Source organism: Strongylocentrotus purpuratus, unplaced genomic scaffold (assembly GCF_000002235.5).
Source record: "Strongylocentrotus purpuratus isolate Spur 01 unplaced genomic scaffold, Spur_5.0 spur5_scaffold_3, whole genome shotgun sequence".
Lineage (NCBI taxonomy): Eukaryota > Metazoa > Echinodermata > Echinoidea > Camarodonta > Strongylocentrotidae > Strongylocentrotus > Strongylocentrotus purpuratus.
In genome coordinates, this window is record NW_022145609.1 from 32,522,927 (window position 1) to 32,543,103 (window position 20,177).

The window sequence follows — 20,177 nt, forward strand, 5'->3', positions numbered from 1 at the left end:
CCGGCCCTACTAAGACTTCAAATAGCCCGGCCCTATTAGGGTTAACTGCTTTTTGCCGTGTAAATGCCCACTCTCGAAACATGGATGAGTGATTCCAGTTTTTTGTTCACGCTGATCTACTCGCTTCCATGCAATTGCAATTGCACTAGTCATCAAAACATATGGCAGCCCCCAAATCAATGATTTTTTTTTCCTTCAAAATGGTGTGTTGGTTGTGTAAATGGGCCTTATGTTGCATATATAAGATGGTGTGTACGTCTATACACAACTTTTATGTGCATGGAATATGGACATGCATGTTTGAACATGTGTTGTAAAACATTTTCACTGTAAATGTTCAGAATAAAAATATTCTGTATGCAATCCGGAAAAATGCTCAATGTACCCCCTATACTTGGAATAATTTCTCAGGAGTCCAAAGAGATGAGAGCCTGAAAAAGGAAAAAACACCCCCTTTTTATGAAGAAATCTCCGGGTGAAAAGTCAAATAAGTAAACCCCTTTTTTTGTCGCACGAAAATTTAGTACCCCTTTACCGGACATTTTGGTAACACGCATGCGGTCATTCCGTTCTCGGAGGAAAGTAGAAATGTGTAAGCGTATTTTTGTTTCAAAATTATCGAATATTTGCGGGGCGGAGCCATGCAAGCCCACAAATATTAGAATAGTCAGCCGTCTCTGAACCGATTTTGTCATTCATGAATGTATGATCTTCCAAATTTGACACTCAGTTTTTCATTATCTCACCCAAAAAAATAAAATTGTAGCGCCTTCTATAGGCTGCCAAAACTCAACTAGGTCTAGATTATCAAATAGAGGGAAACAAAATTATAATTTTATCTTTCAAGTTCTGCTCCTTATTTTCCTTCTTTGCGATACCAAGCTTTGTAAAGCGGCGCGCGCGTGTGCGCGCGTAATTAATTTTGGTGCTCTTTTTACTCTCAGCTTGACGTGCCGTGCAACATATCGGCTCCGTAACTTCACGCTGCTGTAATTAATTTGACCATTAAATACGTAGAATTATATTTAATTCTTCTGTCATCATGGCTGGATCCGTTGTCCAAATTGCAAATTTGGTATGTAGTCGACTGAACCTGTTTTATTAGTATCTGGGTTAAATTTTTCATCCGTATTTAGTCTAGATCTAGTCTAGGGTCTATGTGTATCGCTATATCGGCAGTCAGTCGACACGTGTGGATTGCCTGGTAACCGGCGACGAATTGACCTCGCTCGCAGCGCCCCGTAAGTTCCCCGCATGGCCGGTCGCAGTGCGATGGTGAACGGTGCTCTTCTTCTCTGAGCTGACTGGGATCTGGGAGTCCTCTCTAGAATGTCCTCTAGCTTTGTAGGCCATGACTTGAAATTGACAAAATCAAACTATCTTACCTAGAAATATGAGGTAGCCATCATTTGCACACCAAAGCCAGGCAAAAGGCATTTTGGCACTCTTATTTTTCAAGCCTAGCAATTTTTGATATTGATATTATAATTAACCTTCTCATTTCTGTGTGTCTCCTGAACTGAGGTCAGATGATGATGGCATTGCCAATGCCAGTAGTAGTACAGTGTCGGTGCAGTGACCAGTGCACGAATCTAGGGGCCAGGCCAGGCCAGGCTGTGTCTTTCCTTAGCTTTTTACTCAACATCAATCATGATTTAGGCTTAACTACTTCGGTTCCACTTACCAAGTTGACTGAAATAATCCGTTTAATGGTCCCAAAATCGACATCCATGTTGAAAATCTTGCAGCCTTATTTTAAACTCTCGCTGCACATGACGTCATCTAAATCCCATCCCTTCCAGTCTACGCGCAAGGCAAAATGATAGTGAAGGAAAAACTGTGTACGTCATTACAAACTCATAGCTCGTGCACAGTTTTTCCTTCACGATCATTTTGCCTTGCGCGTAGACTAGAAGGGAATCAAGGGAAGTCCCGTCTCTGAGGATTCATCGCTCATAATAACGTGAAAGTCTCTGTACAAAGTCAATGTGAAATACATCAAGAAAATCAGTGAGGAATATGTTTTTTGCATCACCAACGCACGGATCGGAAATAAGAATCATCCGCAAAAATGCAAAAAATCCTTATATTTGTGGACATATCTGTCCGTGTTTACAAAGACGATCCCCGTTTATGCGGCTGATCTTTATTCTTTTTTTTTCAGAATTAAAGGTAATACAAAGTTTTGGTATGGGGGTCATGAATTTGGTTCAAATGAACATATTAGAAGCATACGCGATCCTACAATATTCAGTGATCGTTGGCGCGGTTGAAATCGAGTCTAAAGTTATGAAATTGTAAATAATAAACTCTTTATGTTGTATAGCTCACTCTCAAGGACAAGATATTAATTAAGCTATAAAACAATGTTTCTTGACTAAAATCGACCGATTAGCTACCGTATTCACGTTTGGAAATATATATCACAACAACATATTCTGATATTTTCATGGTCGCAGCTACCATTGGACGGCCGTAGGAGCTATTTGAAATTTATCAAAATTTACCGGGAGCACCGGTAAATTTTTATATTAAAATTTTCTCGAAAGCATTTTAGTGTTTTAGCAGCTAAATTTATTAGTGTTTATCCAAATATATCAAAATTGTAAAGAATCACAATCCACCTAATTTTTAAAATTTCCCAAAACTTTGTATTACCTTTAAGAACCCTATTCATTTTCTGAATTGTGAACCCTATTTCTACATTCTGAAAGATTTTCTGATCTTTCCAAACATTTGGAGTAACGAACATGAAAATTTATGAACCTTCAGAAGAAAAACAACATTTTTTACCTACTAAATGTAGAAATATTGGTAAAGAGAAGCTGCAATGTAATTATTGTGCTCGATATTGCTTTTTTTGCAGGGGGAATATAAAGATTTCATCAAGGATTCTCCCGCTGTAATCGACTTCTACGCAACATGGTGTGGACCATGCAAGGTGATCTCCCCAAAGTTTGTGGTAAGTTGACTTCCAGTGTTCTGTATCACTGGGCTTCAAAATCAAGTTGAGTTATGTGAAAGTTTAGTAGTACTGAACATGTCATTGTGTTTCTGTCTGGAACTAGCAATACCGGTTCACTAATATATTCATATGTTATGCATAACTTTTAAACATAGGTTGTTCTTGACAGTCTGACACTTAGGTAGTATGTACACAATTAGAAATGTTATTTTGATTTATTTTTGAATTTTCAGCGGAACTACAACTTCTTAAACTCATTGACCACATTGTGTAAAATCCAACCCGTGCAAGAAATTGAATCGTCTGAAAGTAGAAAAAATGAGAATTAAGTTTTGTGAATGTTTGGAAGAAAGGGGACATACTGTATATCGAGATTATTATTAATGTTTGAAAGCTGAGCTTATTCCTCTCTGTAAATCTCAAATTTAGGAAATGGTCATTTGAGTGTAACATGTGTAAAGGTATTAAAAAGCACAAATACAGTAATGCTCATACGGAAGATTACACTTGTGTGTCAAAATAAAGCTATGATTGATAACTCGGATTTCTACTAAACAAGGGAATAGAAATTGGTATACATGAAAACCTCAACTTTCTTGTTGGTGTGAAGTCACCAGTTTGTGTACCGGTATCCGTATTAATTATCACATCCAAAGTGAACATATCCAAGACAGGTAAATTTTATTTCATTTCAAAGAAAACTGCATGAGGCATGTTCATGTTCATGTTCATTTGTAATCAGGCGCGTACGCAGGGGGGGGGGGGGTGGTTTTGGGGTAAACCCCCCCCCCTCGAGTTTTTTTAATGTGTATGTTTTTTGTATGTTATTTTGATTTTTTTTTTAAATAAAAACAATTAAAAAGTTGACCTTAAAAAGTTGACCTTACCCCCCCCCCCCCTACTGGACAAAATGTCAAATTTTCAAATTTCGAGACCCTTAAAAAGTTGACCTTACCCCCCCCCCCCCCCCCCACTGGACAAAATGTCAAATTTTCAAATTTCGAGACCCCCCCCCCCCCCCCCCCCCCCCCCCCCGCTTATTCAGCGGCTGGCTGAGTCGTTGCGAAATTTTGGGCCGATTTGAAAACCCTCCCCTTGAAAAAATCCTGCGTACGCCACTGTTTGTAATGCAAATTAGATATATATTTACACAGTAGGCTTTAGGGCTGCGACGTGTAAGTCGAATGCTAGAGTACCCGCACTGTTGACATCTACTAGAGTATGATTTCTTGTACTCGAATATTTGGCCGCAAAAAATAAAAAAATAAAAAAATCCCGGTCACCTGGCACTGTCCAAGTCGACGCTTACCCGTGCCAGGGAGAGCGCCGGCAGGCAGCATGGTATCGTGGGTAAAAATGTTTCCAGCTCAAGCACTGTCAAACTCACCACTCAGAAACTGGGACCAAATGTCCGGATTTCTGTTTGGACTCGTAGGTAAAGTCATCTTTGGTTTTTAAAACAGCATTGTTTAGTACAGTATTATTATTATTATTAAATCAGTGCCTTTAACTGCAACTCGAAGTAAAATAGTGCAAGTTTTAGGTCAACTACATATCGGGTGATTAAAAAAAATACAAATAATACAACCTCCATAGCATCTGGGATATGCAAAAGATACGCCAGAAAAATAACGATGTTTTTATGCCGTCACAATATGAACCAACCCTGCCCAAAGCAGACGACATCCCATAAAGAATGAACAAAATTGCAATGCTTTTATTTTCAATTTATAATGAGTTTAGTGTAAATAAATGTGATGGAATTTTACACCTTTCAAAAAGGGATGTGACCCCCATTCTGGTAACTAAATTCTTTTGTTTGTAAATACACAGGATAAGGGTTAGTGAACTATCAAAGAAACCACACTTTCAAATTAAAAAACCTCCGGAATGATAGCATGGACGTCATTTGTTCCCTCTTGAAACGCCGAACATTCCACGGTGTATGCAGCTGAAAATACAATGGCGTCTTACATGTATTTTGTTTACAAGCGACGGATTCCTTTTTCTTTCGTTTCCCGTGCATTTTTCATCAAAATAATACCATGCATTGGGTTTAGAGTGAGGCAATAGATTAAACATTTCGCCCGAGGATCTTGAAGTAAGAGAAATAACTGAAGAAAAGATGATAAATCAGGCACATCATGTTCAACATTTGATGTCATACATATCTCAGCAGCGACCGGAGAGCTTTTCAGGTGCTATGTCGGGGCTGTATCTAAGTGTTTTGTAATTGTTAATAATCATTACTTCAAATGTTTCCAAGCATTGGCTTTTGATAACCTTGGCCAATCAAAGTGCCACCTTTGCAATAATGACATTAAAGTTAGTTTTTTAAATCAATGAATCTTCTCTGTAAGTTTCCCTTTTCCCTTCCAATAGGCCATTTTCATAATGTTACCAAATGTAATGCATAAGTGTTTGTGAAGTGCCTCAATACAAATTATTTCGTTCTCCTGTTAGGAATAATAGTATTTCAATATTCAAAATGCAACTGCATATATTAAGTGTTGCTAAGTAGGTCAAGCCATTTATGTTTGTCCAACTTGGCAACAACTTATGTTGCAGTTCGGATTCTGTCTATTGAAATACTATTATTCTGATCAGGTGAATGAAATAATATGTATTGAGGCACTTCACAAAGACTTATGCATTAAATTTGGTTATATTACGAAAATGGCCTACCGGTATTCAATTCAAGTCAATAGATTCTGTATTGAAACATGTTTGAAAAAGAATAGATATACAATGAAGCAGAAAGGAAAGCATACCAAATTTAAAAAAGATGGCTTGCCAAAGGATTTTTTTTTTTTTTTATCTTGATAAGTTTTTTGGACGTCCACTTCGATGGAAAGACTGTAAAGAAAAGGATTTAAAATTCACTGAGTATTTTGTATTGCTGGATTGTTATAAAAAAATACCAGGAGCATGGAAGCATTCCTTTTTGCAGCAAAACTATCACCATCTCGTTTAAGATCTAAGAGATTTTCCTACTATTTTCTGTGATTCCGAATTCAAACAAATCCATTGACGAAGCAACTTTATCGTACTTTTCTAAGACTTAATAACACAGAAATTTCTAAAGTATTTACTCGCTTCAATGAGCTGTATAATATGAATGAGCAACAAGTGTCAAACCTATTCACTCTACCAGCAAATGTTACAATTGATTCCAGACTCCGAATTATGCACTTTAAAATTTTGCCAAAGGATTTGATGAACTTTGACTGATATAGGTTACTACATGTAGGAAATTAGTTACATAAGTATGATTAATGTTTTATTGATTTGTCAGATTTGAATATGAAATAAATCCTCTAATGAGGCAAAAATAGAAATAAAAGAACAACACATAAATATAAATGATTTTAACATAGACAGTACATGTAATACATTTTTTTTACGAAACTTGTTCTTGACGACAACTTGAAAGCTTGCCAGAGACTCGCCCAACATAGCAATATGTAATATGCAGACTTGATTTCAAGGATTGTAGTTCATTCTTTAATAATGGGTTAATGGAATACCTCTTCACTTAAAGTCTCCTGGAAAGAAATATCAACAAATGTGAATATGTTAATAAATCAGTCTATTGAATTGGGTAGAGATAAAATTAGAATTGGAAAGGGTGGTGGGAGAAAGAGATAGAGAACCATTGATGACTGCTGTTGACTATCACCAAACCGCCACTCTCCTCTCAGAGTCATTAAGCTGCCATTCTCCCTTCTAGATAGAGGAGACGACGTGAACAAAATTGATTAAGAGCAATGTCATCTCAATTCAATCATCATTTTGCAATTCCTGCGTACAGTGCACATGCAGCCTTACGCTTTTACAGTGTTTGTTTTGTATTATTGACTGTAGACGTTGCCTTGTGCCTTGTAATCAATAGGTTCTACGGAAATGGAAAGTCTACGCTTCTACATGTATGAAGATATGAAACCTGTCGCATAGTCCTTTCATATATACACTTTTGTAGATACATGACATGTTGTATGTACAGTCTGTGCCTTGGCATATAAATTTAATTTGTACCAAAATGGTAAAACCCACCAAAACGTACACAGGAAACTTGCTCTCGAATATTATGTAATCATAAATTCATGAGTTATGAGTTATGATTGCAAATTGCCAACAGGAAGAGGACGAATGATACATTTTCTGATTTTCCTTTTGTGAAGAGAAACTGATTTAAATTGAGATAAAATACACAGCTACAGTCACTCATACCTAAGGGTGACATTACTGGTACTAAAACGGGTGAATAAAATATGCTACAGTTTGTTATAATAATCTCATCAAGAATATTATTCTTCCTTGTTGGTATTTTACAACTGGTTAAAAAAGGTAGTTGTTTTAAGGTTGGTTTAATATTCTGATATATCTCCCACCACAAAAACGCCAACATCAGGGTGCTGCATGAGTGCATCGATCATCAATAGACCATTTTCTTAATGTAATCAAATTGAATGCATAAATCTTTGTTAAGTGTCTTGTTATACATGATTTAAATCACTTGTTACATATATATTTGTATTTCAATGGTCTGAATGAAGATTGCATCATTAATTGTACCTTGGTAGGACGTACATGTAAATGGTGTTACAAGGTCATGTACATGTAGGCCGAACAGGTTAATTAAATAATGGTAAGAGGCACTTAACAAAGATTTGTGCATTCATTTTGATTGCATTACGAAAATGGCCTATTGTAATGAAGTCTGTGTGGATAGATGCCAGTATTTATAGAGTCCCTGGGTGGTATTCTCATAAGTTAAGCCGGGACTAAGTCCAGACTAAACAAGAATTTTAGTTCACACTTCTATGGAATGCTAGCTTTCATCTTCCTCCTTCAATATTCATGACAAAGATAATCTACCAAAGACTTTGTTAAAATTCAGTTCATACTTATATTATCTTTTTCTTCCCAATTCATCGCAAAATTAATTTTTTGGACACTTTTTATTGAAGGATTAAAATAATCTGTACACAGTAAATGAGTTGGCAACTGACACTCCATAAAAGTGTGGACTAACTTAGCACGCGCTACTGGAATACCACCCCCTGTCATTATCAATGCAGTTGGGGTGGGGTCCTGGCACTATGAACATGACTGACAAAGAAAGCGGACAAAATATACAGTTCTTCAGGTAAACAAAGGAACATCCCTTCACTGCTATTACGTAAAAATGTGTAGAACAGGTGAATATGCATGTGACACCTGTTTTACACATTTTTACATAATAGCAATGAAGGGATGTTTCTTTGTCTACCTGAGGAACTGTATATTTTGTCCGCTTTCTTTGTCAGTCATATTCATAGTGTGGGTTACCGGTAGGTTCGATATCTCCCCAAATGGTTAGAGATATCTGAAAAGTGGCTGAAGAGTTATCATAAGGTTGGATGTGTACGCCCAGATATTTCACATACCGGTATTTTATTCTTCCTTTTGATAGTGGCTGGTGGATGTAGACCAAAACATGTACAGTATTGTTGTATCACTACTGTGTGCATTGTAAGGCTCCCATTCATTGAGTAATTTGAGAGTTAGTAGTTGAAGGAAGTAAATCCTTTCCAAAGCCATTGTGTGGCTTGGTGGTTAAGTGTTTAATCACTGAATAGAGTGTTATCAATAGATGAATACATTTAGGTCATCTTTAGAGCAGAGCATGCAAGCGCTTTACAAAACAAAAATAGCCACAGACTCATACCAAAAGATAGCCATATAAATAATTTCGTACATCACAATCCAAATAGCTTGGACCTGCCCACAAACGAAACCCCAGAAGAAACACCACTTCAAATAACATGAAGCATTTTAACTTTCACTACTTCCATACGAACAAAACCCATATTAGAAACAACATTTTGAATTACATGAAGCATTTTAACTTTCACTACTTCCATACAAACAAAACCCAGAAGAACAACACTTCAAATTCAAGGAAGCATTTATAATAACTTTCACTACTTTCATACCAACAAAACCTAGAAAAAACAACATTTTGAATCTCATCTCCCTGATTACATGAAGCAATAGCATTTTAAAGGGAACGTTTAACAATGTTAAATCTGAGATACTGTACACCGCCCTACCTGTTATCAGTGTCTGTGAAATGGTGTAATATTGAAGCCCTATAAAAATCGCGCATCAAAATGATCAAGAAGTGCCTCAAAAAAGTAAAAAATCTTTGAGTGACCAGTTTTACCATACTCGTTTTCCCCAAAAGACTTTAGTGTTATGAAAACCGTTTGGCAAACGGTTTTCAAACTTTGTAATTCCAATGATAAATATCTTGATAATCAAACAGGCGATCGGCTTGTAAAAGTCATGGGGTTCCTGACTGACCTAAAGGTTTATAATTATCATTGCAGCATGAGCTAAATCAAGAATTTTGTTTCAGAATCGGAGACAAAGTTACCGGATCCCTTTAACTATAGTATTATGCCTACATGTACATACATGTGTAATTGTAAAACAAAATATTCATCAACCAGGTGAATGAAGTTTTCTAATAAAAACCAAAAAAAGAAATCTGAGTGAATCAAGAAACTTCTAGTGAGCCACTGAGCCACATGTTCATGTACAGTACATTAGGGACAACTTTTACTACATGTAGGTGCAGTCATTGTAATCACTGTATACGTCAAGTTCATTGGCCTCTTTAATTGCCAGTCATTTTAATTATATTGCTTATGAAAATACATGAAAACCATTTATTTATAAGCACCATTTTGTATTGTGTTCATTTTCTATTTAATGTACTTAAATGTATACATGCACTTATGTCACATGCACTTTTTATTAATACTTTTACAATAAATGTAAACATGTTCATCTCAGCCCTTGAGCTGCCTACCATGTATATTTTTTGTCATTGAATGTTGAAATAAACCTTGAATTGAATGGAATTGAATTTAACACAGGTGGAAGTATTATTCTGTAGAGGGCAAACAAAAGGTCTTCATGAAGCACCTCTATCTCTTTGACAGTGATTATTCCAAAATCCACAATGTGTGATGTCTCCATGTGTGGGGAAAACTCTGTGAAAACTCTGTGATGACTGAATTTGGGAGTTCCAAATTGCATTTCTAGCAAAGCCCAAAAGTTTGTACATGTACTGTACATACTAACATGGTCAAAAGTAATTCTAAGACTTCATAATTTAACAATCACCCAGTTTCATGAGATTGTTTTGAGGTCCAAAACTATATGGACCCAACATTTCTAGCCATTTTGACCAGTGTAAAAAATACACGGGGGCTCAGGGCGATTTGCCCCCAAAATGCCCAAAAGAGCCCCCGTAAATTTGCATAGAGTTCAATGCAAAACAAATTTTAGAGTGTTATTTATATGCAGGCAAGTTTGAAAAGTAGCCCCCGAAAAATAAATATTAATTTTTTTTCCCTGATTTTGACTGGGTCAAGACTCAATTATTCAATTCAACCACAGAATCTTTTTCCAGTCGCCCAGTTTTGAGCTCCAAAATACATGGACCTGACATGACTTCTTCTTTGTTTTACCTCACAGGGACTCGCAACAGAATACCCGGCTGTGAAATTTGGTAAAGTGGATGTTGACGACGCATCGGTAAGTACATATGTAAACAATACAGGATTGAATGTAGATTTGGGGTTATTGCATTGCATGTGGGCCTGATATGTATTATACAGTCAAACCACCTACCTCTACAAAGACTACATTTTTTTGTTTCCCTTGAAAATTGTTTCTCATTAGAACATGTACTATACAAGGAACCTGTTTCCCTTGGGCATTTGCTATAGACAGGTTTTTACTGTAATTAGCAGTTTTGCAAATGAAACTTACCCGGTATAAGGAAACCTACTTCAGGCAGTGTTGCAACACGTGGGTGGGGTGACAAAACCTTGTATCTCAATTTTTTGAGAATTTGATTTTTTTGCATAATTTTGTACGACACCACCTGATAAATCCATGGAACGCCTCCTTCTCGTTTTTTTCACAAATTCCACACAAACACCCTTAAACTAAACCTCGTGACTTTAACCCCCTTTAAAGCTGCATTGACAAAACCTCGTAACATAAAGATATGTAATTCCTTTTCCTCGTTACTCACACAAGGCCTAACAGTACCGAAGTTAGTGTATACAAATTCTCGTAACTTATTCAACCAAATCCTCGTAACTCATTCAGAGTTGATAGTAAGAACTCTTATCTCAATTTGAATAAAAACTTAAAACTCGTATCTCAATGTAGATAAACGCAAAAACCTCATAACTCACTTTCAAATATAAAAACAATTATTTTACTGTATTTCAACAATGTCATTAAAAATTGTATAAATATTCCAGTTTTAAAAAGAAAGGACAGTGTCACAGCACTAAATTTGTTGAGACAGGAAAGTTTTTTCGCTCTCCTGAAAATTCATGATTTTTGAGATACGAGGTTTTGTCACCCCACCGACGAACGGTTACTTTAACTGAGGGTTATTAGTACTTTGGATTTGGACTTAGGGGAATCACCACAAACAGTGTAGTGTGTGTACAATCTTGCGTGCCACTGCTAGTTTGACGGCCTTACACTTACAGGAAATTGCAATCCCTAAGCTTCCCTTTGAGTCATGGTGCGCGTTTGTGGGAAGGGAAAGTCTATCATTTATTATTATTAATTTGGCAACATACATCAATATAAAACTATATATATATTCGTATGCAATGTACAGAAGAGAAGAAGAAAAAAAAGGATAGAAAACAACGGTTTTCCTCCCCAACCTAGCAAATAATGATAATAATAATGATAATAATCATAATGATCATAATAATTAATGCTTATTTTTCTCTTTTAATCCTTTTGCAGGAAGTATCAGAAGAGTGTGGCATCAGTGCGATGCCTACATTCCAGTTCTTTAAGAATGGGGAGAAAGTGAGTACATTACATCTTGTTACCCATTGAAGGGCAAGTTCACCTGGACAGTCAGTTAGACCCCGTTTACAGTGAGAAAATTGGGAGCCGGGGCAGGCCGCGCAATTGGCCGCGCATTTGGTGCGTTTACAGTGAGAAAAAGCCGGGCCAGGCCGCGGCCGAGACTACCTCCAGAGCAGGGCTAAATGCGCAGCCAGTTTGGCCTTGCATTTGGCCTTTAACGCGTTTACAGTGCGAGGCAAGGCCAGGCCGCGTCCGGCCCAGGCCACAGCCTGGCCCGGCCTTTTGCTCACTGTAACAGGGGTCAAAGAAGCAGAAAATGAGAGAACCAGATCACTGAAAGTTTGAGAGAAAGTGTGGTAGGGAGTTATGAATATTTCAAAATGAAAAAACAAACAAAATGGTTTCTTATAAGAATTTTTGTTTTTAAAGCAAAAATTTGTTATTTTCACGTTATTTTTGAAAGCAAATTTAATCCAAATCATTTATAGGGATAGGAGACCTCAAGGTGTTCAACTATAGTACATTGACCCCAAGTGTACTGAAAGGCAGCACTCCAAAGTGCCCCAATAGCACTGACGTCGTACAGTGTACAGACGTTATGTTCAAAGCACATATGTATCTGTACAGAAAATTTCATGAACTTTCAATTCCTTTGCTACTGATGACAAAATAGATTTGTTTCATACATATTTGCAATAATTATATTGAGGGTAAATGTATGACTGAACATTTTTTGTTAGTACAAGGCAAGTGGGAGGGGAGCTCGCAAGATACGTCACAGAGTTGCCAATACATTTATTTCTTATTTTTGATTGGTTTTTGGTCACACTATTACTGACCTGCTTCTCTCATTTTTCTGCTTCTATTAAAACCTACTTGGTAACATGATGGACTTCCCCTTTATCTGATATTGATTGTCCAATGAATCTTAGGCAAGGGGGTTTAATAGGATCAAAAGGGGTATTTTGCCCAGAAGGGGCTCAGGGGCAGCACCCTTTACATATATATATACTGTATACCGGTATGTAAAAGCCCAACCTACGAAATCAGAATGGTCCAATGATTATCGCATAATCAAAGCGAGACAGCCAAGGGCATTTTCCGTTTTTTTCCTCAAATTTTTAACTGTTATTTCATTTTCAAAATTGCCACAGAGTTTAGTAGTAAACCAAATGTCATGTACATTAAAAAATAAGGAAAACCATCGCATGATCTTCAATACTGATCATGATTTCCTTTGTTTGTCACTTTTGTACCGACTTTACAGGTAGCAGAAGTGAAAGGAGCAAGTGAAAAAGCACTGGTGGATGCCCTCAAGGAATTAATAAAATAGCTGAATTCTCGGCTGTAGACTGTGCTGCAAGGTTCCCTCTTCCCGCCTCTCACCTGTACCCATACACCACAATTCTCCACTATTCTCATCGACTGGGTCGACCCTCAGTCACCCGACGGCCGGCCGTGTAAAACCACTTTGATACGTGTGGCAGTGCCCCACCATGACTACTGAAGCAGCATACACGTAAACCATTGTCATTGCATGACTACGGTACACAACTAATAAACATAACAGCAGTTTCCTTATTTGCCATCACTCATCGACTGAGATGTAGTACATGTACGTGCACTTTGTCAACTATCATTATGGTTAACGCGATTGAACAACTTCTGAAAGGTCTGTGATCCAATCGTTACGTTACTTTGTACTTTCATTTATTTTCCTCCAAATTCTGTATCATATTTGATATTTCCCCCTCATATCTTGGACATGCTTTTATTGACTAGCATTTTGTCTTCTTCATTGTACACACACACGCGCACAAATACGAACAAACATGATTTTGCAAATAAAGAACAAGATTAAAGTGCCTTTTATGTTTTGATTGCCAAAATGGTTCGATGTTTATGAATTCTACCGACACATAACAAAGACGACTCCATGCCTGGCTCATGATGAAGACAAAGTTGAGATTTGAGATCAGTTTTTGATAAGAGTAGGACGATGTCACCTATGAATCAAGTCACATATTTGGCTTGCAATGATTTCAAAAGATAAGCATGAAAGGGATTATTATTATGTTCCGTACCGATTGGGTGTGCAGCCATTTCAATGATAAGTGCCGCTGTAAATGATCGAGCAAGTTAAAGTGAATTACCTCGCGGTGTGTTCTGTTCATGATTAAATAAGGAAATGACCTTGAATCCAGTTCATTGAATACACATTAATACTCCTTTCTATTTTTGACTTGTTTCTGTCATGCATGTCGATTTCTATGTGAATTATACAGCATTTCTGACTTTTTTAATGTGAATCAAATCCCCACTTTCTAATGCCACTCTCATGTAGAAGTGGAAAGCAGCACTAAAAAAATCTACAGGGGAAGAAAAACAGCATTATATAATCATTTATGCTCATAGTCAATTATCCAATTCTCTCTAAGTACATGTAGGTCCTATCTCTTTTACATGATGAATGTTTGATTTTTTTCATGAAAGAGGTATCTATTCGAATATGTATCAATTGCATACATGTCATGTGCATACATGTATATACATGTATGCTGTGTGAAATCGCAAGAAAAAGAACAAGCTGACATACAGCTGACGTATGCATAAAACGCAATTGATAAAGAGGCCTTTGTGTTCTAATGTGTTTTTTTCAGGAATCATGATTTGTTTTTCATACCTAATCAATACCTTCTTTGCGAATCGAAAGTCAAATTGCAATTTCAAATCATCGGCCAAATTCTATATTCCTTTTTTTATACTTTTTGGGGAAAAAAATATTTTGTCTTTTTGAATTTTCTTTTGTAAATGATTTGTGTGTATTTCACTAATCATCTAGATAAATTGATTTTGATGTGAATGTAATAAATTAGATTATTTCTAACATACTCTTTATGTATCTCGGTGTTGTTTCATGTACATGTAACTTCATCATTGATTAAGATAACTTGTGCCATCTAGATGGTGCAAGACCAAACTAATGAATACAAGTAGTTTTCTTCAGATAATGCAAAATTTGAAATATAACAGAACAAAAACAAACAAAAAAGGAAGAGAGAGGGGAAGGGGGAGAGAGAGATAGGGGGAAGAGAGGGGGGAGAGAGAGAGAGAGAGAGAGGGAGGGAGAGAGAGAGGAAGGAAGAGAGAGAGAGAGAGGGAGAGAGAGAAAGGAATATTTCAGGTGGGGGGGGGGGGGGGCTGTCAAATTATTGCTGTACACATACATGCGCAACCCCCAAAATGATGGTTAATTGTCGTCAAATAGGTCAAGAAAAAGCGTGAAAAAACTAGCAAAGTATGTGACTTTGACCAATTGATTGTTTAGGTTTTTGGGGAACAACTGTGGTCACGCATACATGTGTACAGCAATTTATTTGACTGCCCCCCCCCCCTTTCCCCCTGGTATGTAACTTACAATGCAGATAATTGTAATAATAAATATTTTGCACTCTCCAATAATAACAAACAGAATCTAGAAAATTGTAGTTTGACATATATTTCACTATAAATCTTTTATTCCATTTACAAGTGCAAAACATTATTGTTCTATGGATACTGGTGTTCAAGTGGATCAGACGTACAATTTTTTTTCAAAAATTACCACAAAAATATCAATCTACTGCTTCTACATGTACTGTGTATGCACCTTTGATCATAATGATGAAACATAATACTATTGGATTAAGGTGGTCCATAACTTGATACCTCATCATGAATGATGTACATTAAAGATATGATTATGAGTTTTTTATCTGGAAAAGAGGAAAATTTATTTGTGAGATTTCCTATTTGTCTTGTGTCGGTGTGAAAAGGATTGCTCTTCAAATACTTCATATTTGAAACGTTACAATAAACTGCAGAAATGTTTGGACTAAACTTTCATGTCACATTGTTTGTATAGTCTCATGAACACATTTTTGTGTACAGCTCATTTGACTTAAATACAGCAAGACTGATAGCGAGCCAATCTCCTATCATTTTGATTCCAAAGCCCTGCAATGTACACCTAATTTGTATTGCATAATCAACCTATTCTAATTGTTTCTTTCACATTGCAATGGCATGACCAGGGATCTATTTCATAAACCTCAATCAAACTGTTAAAGGCTACAGGGCCTACAACTTGTGCACCGTAAAGAAGAACCACCCTTTGGCACAACAATTCAATAATGATATATAATAACATACAATGCACATGGACTACTACTACTATATATTATATACCGGTATACACTTTTTAAAGGTAAAGACCAGTATTGGAAACGCTCCAATTTCAAAAAATGAAATGGAAGCTCTCATTACCAATCATGTGAAAGAATATGTTTTGACTAATACATGATGATAAAAAATTTGCCGGGAACCGCCTACTAATTCATATATTTGGTAAATTTGTTTCTCTCATGGTCTGTGAGAGATATCGGGTAGTCCCATATACATCTTTCTGTGTATAGTGCTTGTAACTTTACGAAGAATGGGCCAAATTTCTTATCATTTTGATGATTCCAGAACCTTGCAGATGCTAGATGCTAGATGATCAACCTTTTCTGATCGATTCCACAACGTTTCTTTCACATTGCAATCGCATGACCATAACCGGTCTTTACCTTTAAGTTCTTTGTGAACCCAATATACAGTGAATTGTCTGTTCAGAGACAGATCGAGGTTGTTGGAGATGAAGAGTTAAAGTAGGACAGCTTTCTAGCTCTTAGAAGGTGTATGAAACACAACCTGTCTATAAAGACCACAATATCTGATTCCCATCTTATCAAATTCTCAATTAAATCATACATCAAAAGAACCTGAAAAAAGACCACCTGTCTATAAAGACCACCATACAAATATCTGATTCTCATTAATCAAATTTATAATTAAATCAGACATAAACAACCCTAGCTGAAATAGACCACCTGTCTATAAAGACCACAATATCTGATTCCCATCTAATCAAATTTTCAATTAAATCATACATCAAAAGAACCTGAAAAAAGACCACCTGTTTATAAAAGACCACCATTCAAATATCTGATTCCCATTAATCAAATTTATAATTAAATCAGACATTAACAACCCTAGCTGAAATAGACCACCTGTCTATAAAGACCACAATATCTGATTCCAATCTAATAAAATTTTCAATTAAATCATACATCAAAAGAACCTGAAAAAGACCACCTGTCTATAAAGACCACCATTCAAATATCTGATTCCCATTAATCAAATTTATAATTAAATCAGACATAAAAAACCCTGAAAAAGACCACCTGTTTATAAAGACCACTTTCTTGTTTCCTTTGAGCGATCTTTGCATACAGGTTTCAATGGACACTTCAAACAATGAAGTACCTCTTAATATAATTTTCCATCATAAACAAAGTGCCATAGAAGGTTCATAGTTTTCATCCAAACTTTTACAATTGGCTTTATTATCACTAATTTTGTGTTTGTCATTGGTACCCCCTCCCCCGAGAGTGGCTTTGTGCATTCAATACCCCCTGAATAATGTGATATACCTTCAACTTTGTGAGCTAATTGTTCATTATACTGCCCACAAAAATACAAAAAACAGTTCATTTGAAATTTTTAAAGTCCTGACATTGAGATCCAGCAAATGTACATTTTGATAAATAAAGCCTGCATGTGCACTTCAACTATGCATCATTCAATGTGAACACTAAAAATGGCACAATCTGCAATTAAATCTCTCTACACCCACGTACATGTACATGGTTTATTACCCTAGCTGTGAATACAACTCTACATGTACATACAATGTAGCTAGCCCGGTGACGAGGCAAAATAATCAGGAAATATTGCATAACACACATAGCTCAAAGAATCAACTGAATTGAAGTCGGCGTACTATGCATATACCTGTATCCTACAGGAAATTGTTGAGTAATTGGTTTTGATTTCCTCATTGGTAATTCTTCTCTGGTATGGAGATTTTGTTTAAAGGGCACAGCTAATGGCTTGGTTTGGTTTTTATCAACTTGGTAAATAAAATTAAGTGTGACTACACATGTATGGGGGGGGGGGGGGAGGAGGGTTGCTATAAAGCACTTTGGCATTTTATTCGCTTGGCACATAAACACATGTATATGAGGTGCTAGCTCTGTGGCATTTTACTCGCTTGCATGTACCAGAGCACACCAAAATAAAAGAGGAGGGGGTCATCTTAAAGGACAGCTCAGGATTCTGTTGAGAGGATCGAGGCATTCAAAGAAATCACTGAAAAGCTATTTTAAAAAAGAAGCGAAAAAGGGGAAAAAGGTGCGATGACTCGACTTGTCTTTTAAACCACACAGTTGGCACTGAGGATACGTTTTCCTTTTTAATCAATATAAAGGAAATGAAAGTAAAATTGTATCGGTGTTCTTTATTTCACTGCCAAAAGCACATTAAGCTACAAACATCCTGTTTAAAGGTCCATTTCAGGGTTTTTAAATACCTCTTGAAAAAATCTATCCACAAGTTCTTGGAAGCTAGGATGTGGGGTTTGTGAGATTGTGGCATAATAGTAAAAATAATAATAGGCATTTTTATTGCACCAGTTATCTAGAATTTCTATTCTGAGGCACACAAGGAAAAACAGAGATAATAAATGAGGGTAAAAATAAGTGCCACATACTCGTGTCAAGCATTGGAAAACGTTAGAGGATTTATGTTAAATCAGCTGTCTAGTTATGATAATATATCACTTCATTGTGATTTGTACCATCGTAGGATGATTTTTTAATTTCTTCTTCTTATAAAAGTGGGTTTACATTTATTTAACATTGATCATATTCATTGTATATTCATAATGGTCAAGTACTGACATGGCATTGACTGTCGAGCGTGCAAAAGCAATTAAGATCTACGCATTTATATCATATACAGCAATAAAGCACAGCGCATTAAGTGATCCTAAGCAAATACAATTAGCCTAGAGATGCGCATATCATTTGGATTGCACTCATATACACCAATGACAAACTGCATATGGTCACTCAGTACTGCAGTATTGTATTACATGCTAGATTTCACTGTTCCAATTCATCAAGGTCGATGATAAAATAAATTTCTAATATCTGATTGCATTCATCTTCTACTAAAAAAACCAATCAATTATACCTTGCAGTAGCAGACGAGGTGAAAAGCCATTAGATACAGTTTATTTAGCTGCCTAGCTACCCCACCTCCAAATAGCAATTTCAAAGTGCAAAGGTCTATTCTTGTGTGTTTTGTACGTTGGTGTGTGAGTGTGTGTGTGTGTGCGTGCATGTAAGATATATTGTGAGAGATACAGATAAATATATATATATATATATATATATATATACAGCAAGAGAGAGAGAGAAAAAAAGAGAGCGAAAGAGAGAGAGAGAAAGAAAAAAAAAGAGCAAGAGAAAAAGAGAGAGAGAGAGAGAGAGAAAGAAAAAAAAGAGCGAGTTGAGAGAAAGAGAGAGAGAGAAAGAGAAAAAAGAGAGAGAGAAAAAGAGAGAAAGAGAGAAGAGAAGAGAGAGAAAGAGAGGAGAGAAAGAGAGAGAGAGAGAGAGAAAGAGAGAGAGAGAGAGAAGAGAAAGAGCAAGAGAGAAAGAGAGAGAGAGAGAAAGAGAGGGAAAAAAAGAGCGAGAGAGAAAAAGAGAAAGAGAGAAAAATAAGAGCAAGAGAGAGAGAGAGAGAGAGAGAGAAGAAAGAGAGAGAAAGAGAGAGGAGAGAAAGAGAGAGAGAAAGAGAGAGAGAGGAGAGAGAGAGAGGAGAGAAAGAAAGAAAAAAAGCAAGAGAGAGAGAGAGAGAGAGAGAAGAGAAGAGGAAGAGAGAGAAAGAAAGAGAAAGAGAGAGGAGAGAAAGAGAGAGAGAGAGAGAGAGAGAGGTGGGGGGGGGGGGGGGAGGCCTAGCTCATTCATAAGATGAATTACTTTTTACTGATTACAAAATCCCATCCACTATAATATATGCCATACTACAGGGCTGATGAATATTGCACTATCCAGAATGATATACCGGTATTGAAGGTCTCCCTAGCACTAATTAAAAAAAAAGCGCTAAAATATGGCTACATGTAACTTGCACTTGGATCAATACTTCATGCAGACTAGTGGATCCAATACCACACAAATTTGTTTTTGTCATTTTAAATAAAGAATACCTGTTGTCGTTATAAATTTCATCATAATTACATTGTAAAATATCAATGTAAAAATATCATTGTTCAAGCAATATATTCCAAATGGGGGGGATATTCAGACTTTGGCCTCAAGAGGGGCAAAACATTTCAGCTAACTGTGATCAAATATAGGTTGAGGAAACAATATGACATGCT

General features: G+C 36.5%; 1 protein-coding gene across 1 annotated transcript; it reads left to right on the forward strand.

The window, feature by feature from the left end:
- Window positions 1-936: 936 nt before the first annotated feature.
- LOC582000 (thioredoxin) lies at window positions 937-13,781 on the forward strand. Its single transcript, XM_781977.5, has 5 exons — window positions 937-1,075; window positions 2,867-2,962; window positions 10,496-10,555; window positions 11,801-11,866; window positions 13,137-13,781. Exons 1-5 carry the CDS (start codon window positions 1,043-1,045, stop codon window positions 13,200-13,202), a joined length of 321 nt encoding a protein of 106 aa, XP_787070.1. The 5' UTR covers window positions 937-1,042; the 3' UTR covers window positions 13,203-13,781.
- Window positions 13,782-20,177: the final 6,396 nt, after the last annotated feature.